The sequence below is a fragment of the Frankliniella occidentalis genome, unplaced genomic scaffold (genome assembly GCF_000697945.3).
Source record: "Frankliniella occidentalis isolate FOCC.00 unplaced genomic scaffold, Focc_3.1 Scaffold229, whole genome shotgun sequence".
Taxonomy (NCBI): Eukaryota; Metazoa; Arthropoda; class Insecta; order Thysanoptera; family Thripidae; genus Frankliniella; species Frankliniella occidentalis.
In genome coordinates this window covers 90,007-97,024 of record NW_026267355.1, presented here as the reverse complement: position 1 = coordinate 97,024, position 7,018 = coordinate 90,007, and the positions used below count along the sequence as shown (strand labels likewise).

At 38.7% G+C, this 7,018-nt stretch overlaps 2 protein-coding genes across 3 annotated transcripts in view; both read right to left on the bottom strand.

The window, feature by feature from the left end:
• Positions 1-7,018, bottom strand: part of LOC113203126 (uncharacterized) — a 28,339-nt gene that overhangs the window by 2,594 nt on the left and 18,727 nt on the right. The gene's annotated exons all lie outside the window — the stretch shown is intronic.
• Positions 744-6,545, bottom strand: LOC113203127 (probable ATP-dependent RNA helicase DDX46). The gene is made up of 18 exons (XM_026417644.2): positions 6,345-6,545; positions 5,813-6,025; positions 5,525-5,717; positions 5,257-5,389; positions 4,870-5,174; positions 4,573-4,731; positions 4,305-4,490; positions 3,948-4,224; positions 3,656-3,856; positions 3,372-3,574; positions 3,017-3,289; positions 2,809-2,924; positions 2,578-2,728; positions 2,381-2,492; positions 2,134-2,259; positions 1,857-2,038; positions 1,599-1,775; positions 744-1,481 (listed from the first exon to the last, which is right to left on the bottom strand). Exons 1-18 carry the CDS (start codon positions 6,356-6,358, stop codon positions 1,242-1,244), a joined length of 3,261 nt encoding a protein of 1,086 aa, XP_026273429.1. The 5' UTR covers positions 6,359-6,545; the 3' UTR covers positions 744-1,241.

Below are 7,018 nucleotides of genomic sequence, written 5' to 3'. Positions count from 1 at the left end.
TGCCCAAATAAATGGCCAAGACGTTTATCGACAGTGCTCTGCTGGCTTATAGTCATTTGTACGAACGGCATGAAATTGCTACACGTGCGAGACAGCATTGCGAGTTGCCTTCTCCAAACGCACCCTCCTCACAATGACGTGACTTTCCTCCTAGATGACAATCTACAATGACATCTACTCGGAGGTGTCGACGTAGATGATGGCCCATGTGACGACGAGGCCCGTCTCTCACGGCGGGATGGGAGCGGGCGTCATTGATTTGGCGCAAGTGACGAGCGGCAGCACGGCACGCTCGTGGCCGTACAGACGGTTGTCTACCCGCCTCTTCGTGTGCAGCCGAGCGGCCTAGTAAGGCCTAGTGGCGGGCGCTCAAAGTTCAAAGCTAACCAGTAGCCCGGCCGACAGCATCCTGTTCGCGCGCACGAAGCCGCTCTTGCCAGCGCCAGGCTCAGGCTAGCTCTGGCTGGCCGCCTGGCCTTCCCTCCCCTTGCGTGCCTTGCGGTCGTCAGCAGTGGTGTAGGTTGGGTTGCCTACCCGGCGGCTGCAAGGCGCTGACACTCATCTTCAGAGCCACGCGAGACCATACCCGAGATCGAATCGCAACATCTCAGCAGGGAGTAGTGGGTGGGCCCGGGGCGCAGAGCAGAGGAAGAGGAATAACGGGTAAAATGAAAGTTTCTGATTGGTCGAGACAAGGGTCATTTAGTACTCTCTTAGGACCAAAAAATAATGTACGGAAGAAAAAAAATTGCCAGATTTTAATGATTACAGAACAGATAGTGTACACAGTGTAGGTACATAAAAGGTACTGGGCACGCGGTCTTTTAAATGGTTTCTTGCTTTTGATTGCTTTTTGAACAGCCTTGTCAGTCAATAAGCTTAAGTCAAACTTACATACACGAAGCATGTGATGTAAAAATAAAAACATGACTGATTTACTTTCATAAAATTTTACCGCACAGTTATTTTAAGAGTTCATCTTTTACATCCTTTACTTTCATGCACAGTATCTGTTTACATACAAGATATCTACCAAGTTCATTGAAGAAATCGCATATCTACATCATACTTAAGTAGACAGTGATACAGAATCTAAGGAAATAAGGTAACAGGTACAAATTCATTGATTCTAAAGAAAGTGTAGAGGTACCTACATAAAAATACCTAAAACTAGGGGACATATTACATGTTTCGCGTGTTTTGATTGATTTAAGCAACTCACGTAGATTAATGTTAGGTTGTCATAAAACTTTGTAGCGTGATTTCAGACCATGATGACCTGATGTCTGTAGTTTCATCAATTCTTCCTTTATCAACCTTGTGATTTCAGTTTTAGCTTTCATCACAGCCATCTCATTAGTACTTTCAATGGCGAGGAATAACTTTCTTTCATTTTCAGGAGGTGCTTTGCCTTGTGGGTAGAATGTTCCACGGACAGTAATACCAGCCTCTGAATATTCACTAATCTGAGCAAGGGCCTCCTGTTAAACAAGAAATGCAACATTCCCATCATCAGTTTAGTTGTAAAAAATTGGAAAAACAAAGAAAAATACTATGCATGCACATATTTTGTCAACTAATGAGGGTAATAACTTTACCTTTGATGTGACTCGCCACCGTGCCTGTTGTGGAAAGTCATTAATTTCCAATTCCTCTTCATACTTTCTGAAGGTTTCAGGTTCCTCTTCTTTGACCTTCTCATCCTCCTCTTCTTTGGGTTGATAGTTTAACTTTGAGTTTAACTTTGCAGCAAGTTGCTCAGCTACAGTCTTAGCCTGAAAGTTAATTAAGGAATGATTAGTAAATATTTCTATTTAATATCACTACAAACACAGGTACTACGTAATTTGGTATACCGTAATAAGGGGTTGTCCTCCGGATGTAGCACCTTTCAGAATGGCTTCTGCTGTAACTTGTGTCATAACCTTAGCATCCACACCCAAATTTTTAGCAACTTGTATTCTTGAGGCCAACTTTTTGGCAAGTTCTAACTTATCAGATGGACCAGTAACTGGTGTTGTTCCAGTTGCAGGGATAACTGAAATAGTTAAATAAGATAATTAAAGTTTCAAATACAATGTAAAAGAAGCTTGACTGCATCGATTATTGAACTTAGCATTTCAAATAACTCACCTGGCATTCCTGGAGCACCAAGAGCACTAGCTTTCACCTCTTTGACTATTCGTTTGGGAGCCATAATACTTTCAATTTGCTGATCTATATCATTTTCCAAATCCTCATCATCTGAATCTTGCAAGCCTATTTATTTAAAGTAAATGTCAGATTACAATTCGGTAAATTGTCCAGTTTTAATTAATAGTATTCATATATCAGGAAAATATAGTAAAATAAAATCTTTTGGTGTCACCAAGTTTCTTACCAAGAGCAGCCTTCTGGAACTTCTTTCGCTCGGCAACACCCTGAGCTTCGTTTTCATCAAATTTGAAACCACGCCCAGAGAAGCCACCACCAGTGTGGATCTTTTTGCCTTCCTAAAATTGATTTATATTTCTTTTTTAACTTCTAACACCAAAGTAAATGAAGCAAACAGAAATGTATGTGCAGACAAAAACTTACAGCAGCTGCTCTAGCTTTACATCTGTCCCACATGATGCGAAGTGCGTCAGGAATTGCCACACCCGAGAGCTCAAAAGCTCGGATTATATCACCTGCACATCGTTCTTGATCTGGTGTTAAGAATGTATAAGCATAACCTTTGTTACCAGCTCTGAAAAAATCAAGACATATAATTGTTGCAGTGTAACTCACAATTTACAAGTTTAGAAACTTGATAAAATTATTATATACCTTCCTGTTCTCCCAACTCTATGAACATAATCTTCATAATGGTTGGGACAGTCATAGTTCACAACAAGAATAAGGTTTTTTACATCTAAGCCTCTGGCACAGACGGATGTAGCAACCTAATAAGAGATGTACCACAAATTCAAAACTTAATATATGAGGATGGATATTGTAGTGTATCACACAATTCTGAAAGGTAGTGGAAACTTACCAACAATTTCACCTTCCCAGATTTAAAATCAACAATAGTTGAATCTCTATCAAACTGGTCAATACCACCATGAAGAGACATACACGGATATGAAGCCTTCATCAGATCTTTTAAAAGTTCATCAGCAGCTTCTTGCTTATCAACAAATACTATGACTCCTCCTTGAGGGTGATAAATACCTAGGAGCTCTAAAAGCTTCAAAAATTTCTGCTCCTCATCCAAAACTACCACATGCTGTTCAACATCCTTACAAACAACACTTCGTCCACCAACCTGAACATATTTATGAATTGGAACAAAACTAAATTAGAAATGTCAGAATAAGATTTATTACAGAATGGGATGGGTACCTCACCTGGACTTCAATGGGTTTGTTAAGTATTCTTCTAGCCAGAGCCTCCATTTGTCTGGGGAAAGTAGCACTGAACATGACTGTCTGTCGGTCAGGTCGAACATTTTCAATGATTCTCATTACCTGTGGCTCAAAGCCCATATCAAACATACGGTCCGCCTCATCCAGAACTATGTAAGTTACTCTCCTCAAATTTGTCACTCGACCTAAAATAGTATTAGTTAAAATTTTAAAGAGTTGCAGGAACATTTCTTTGAAATTAATTGCAGCTTATATAATATACTTACCACTGTTTGCAGCCAACATATCAATCATGCGACCAGGTGTGCAAACAATTATTTCTGCACCTCTCTTTAATTCTGCTATTTGCTCTGAAATTCCTGTCCCACCATAAACACAAACAACACGTAACCCAAGAGGTTTTGTGAACTTCTTACATTCACGGCCAATTTGCATACATAACTCTCTTGTTGGACTCATAATCACAGCTGAAACAAACACCCAAAATTATATTGCCTGTTAAAAGATGGTGTAATAGGGAGAAATTTTAATCAATAGATAATTAAACAAATTACTTACCATTAGGACCATCCAATTCCTCAAGAGGTGGTTGGTCCATGATGTGCCTCAACATAGGAAGAACAAAGGCCAGTGTTTTCCCCGAACCCGTCTTGGCAATACCAATGAGATCTCGACCTGACATAATAGCAGGGATTGCTTGAACTTGGATTGGGGTTGGTTTCTCATAATTATGCTTTTTAAGAACCTCCAACATTTTTTTACTTACACCACAGTGTGCCCATGTTTTGATTGGTCTTGGGCAACCCTTGCCTTTAACTCGAATGCCTTCCAATTCCTAGAAGAAAGGACAGGTTAATGACAACCACAATATATTACCAGAACAACTTCAAACATGAAAATAAGTATGATTTGAACCTCTTTGTAAGCATCAACTTCTTCTTGTGTCATGCGAGCAATCTCTGGAACCTCTACATAAAAACTTTTACGGAATGGAATATATTCTTGAATGCTGTGATCAACTTTTGCCAACTCTTTTTTCTGTTTATTGGCTAAATTAGCAGCAGTTTCATTTAGATTTTCTTCTTCTTCTTCAGATGAATACTGTCAATTTAACAGAGTAGTATAAGCATTGATAAAAGTGATTGAAAAACACTTAGATTCACTTACCAGAAAATACACTTACTTCTAAACCATCCTGATTCTGTTCTATTAGCTCTCCCTTCTTTTTGTCTGACTTCTTCTTTGCTACACCTGACACAATCACCACACCAGATGTCTTAGCTGACGCACTAGCATTTTTGGCATCCTGTTTGTTGACTTTCCTAACTTCTTCCTGAACTCCCTGAAAATGACAAAAAATATTAAAATATAGATAAAAATACACACAATAAAGAGCAATTTATTTGTGTTGTGATGAGAATATGTTGATTATTAATAAATAGGGATTCAAAATAATAAAAAGTAGGGTGTAATTATTTACCGCCATAAATGCATCTAATGGGTCTATTTCATCATCATCATCTATGGTTTCTTCTTTCTTCTCAGAATCTTCTTCATCTCCTCCAACCTCACCCCCAGCATCGCCATCATTATCTTTATCCTTATCCTTGTCCTTATCCTTATCATTGTCTTTATCATTATCATTAGCCTTTTCATCATCTTTTTCAGTTGAATCTTCGTCATTTTCTTCGGAATCTTTCTTTTTTTCCTTTTCTTTCTCATCTTCTTCATCATCGTCATCATCCTCTAGATTCCATTTGCGCCCTGATGCCACAATGTTACTAACTGTATGAGAATTGTGGAATCAGTCATTAGAGTTTTCTATGCATTTAACATACATGAGAAATTAAATGTGTTTCATACTTACCAGCTGCTGTTGCATTTTTAACAATTTGTTTAACTCCCTCGGCTGTCTCAGCTTTTTTCCGTTCTGCTCGCCAAAGTTCTATTCTTTCCCTGCGTTTCCTCATTTCTTCTTCTAACCTTTTTTGTTCAGCCTCCTACAAAATATAGTTAACAAACATGTACTTTCTTTTTACTAAGACAAACTATTAGTTATAATTTAATTTTTTCTCTAAAATTGATATTGTGTAAAACACTGTTTTTCAAAATTTGGTTTTGGGAATAGTTTATACCTTATCCAAGTTGGCTGGGTTGAAGGGCTCATCATCTTTATTGTCTTCGACCTTATCCTTTTCCTTGTCCTTCCTTTCCCGATCCCGGGACTTGGAGCGAGACTTCGATCTTGAATCTTTAGAAGATTTGACTTTGGATTTTGAACTGGCATTACGTTTACTTCTATCCTTATCCCTTTCCTTATCTTTCTCACTAAAAAAAAGAAAAGATTATACACCACATGTAACAGCAAAGCAAAAGAATTTTACTTGAACAACTAGACGACTACAGATGCTGCAGATACTTACTGCTTCCTGTCCCTGCTGCGAGAACGCCGATGTCTATCTCTGTCCCTATCACGGTCCCTGTCCCGATCTCTTTCCCTTTCTCTATCTCTCTCTCTGTCACGTTCTCTTTCTCGTTCCCTTTCCCTTTCACGTTCCCTGTCACGAGAACGGCTACGACTTCGGCGCCTCTTCTTACGGTCCCTTGATCGACTCCGAGACCGCTTTCTATGATGACTGCAAGAAAGTCATTGATCAGTTATAAACACCTTGCATACATAATCATTTTATAATTTGATGATAATACTTTGATAGACATTGAACTATGACCAAACTCAAGAGAATATTTAAGAAAATATAGAATGTAGCATCTGACAAACTTATTAACAAGTTGCATGAACAGTGAAACATTGTAGGTATGTGTAAATTGGAATTTAGGTCGGAAAAAATATACGTTCAGTACGGTCAGCAAAATTTTAAGAAAAAAACGCTCTAACAGCGACACCACCTTGCCTTCATAAACACCAAAAAGAAACTCTACAGCAATTATACTTACTCGTTTCGAACCATTCTTGAGGAGTGTCTGATCTAACTTGATTATCACAGTGAGCGCAATGTGTGAAAAAAGGTGAATACAACAGTGCCTAGATGAGTTGCGAGAAACAAATGTATGTAAATATAACAAAATAACCTAAAAGCGGGTGTTACTGTTTAGTTTCGATGCCCGGCGGTGCCCAGGCGACTGCCTGCTAAACCAGCGGGCCTCTAAATGGCGTGACGTCACGGGGGCGTTTCAATATCTTGCCAACCTAAGCGTAGGGATATAGAGGGAAATTTCCCTAGTCGCTCATTATTTCGATTGGTAGAATCGGCCCCCGGCAGACCGTACTTTTGAAATTGCTAAGTGTGAAGCAAGTGTTGTGATTTAGAAATGAATTTCGTTTTGTAATAAAAACAATTTAAAAATTAAATAGCCAAATGCTTGTTCATAAAAATACATAAAGATTGGTCAGGTTAACAGCGGAATAAAATTCGAAGTTTAAACTATTTGTATTATATTTCAAAGAAACAACTCAATAGAGCAAGACATAGTCATATTTTCAGTATAAATAAAACAAAGTGAAAGAAAAAATAATTTATACTCTGCTCCTGTGGTAAACTGCTTTGTAGTCCACTGCTTTCATGCGTGCCCTCAGATGTGTGACTGATAGTGCATCAACCTGTTGAGAA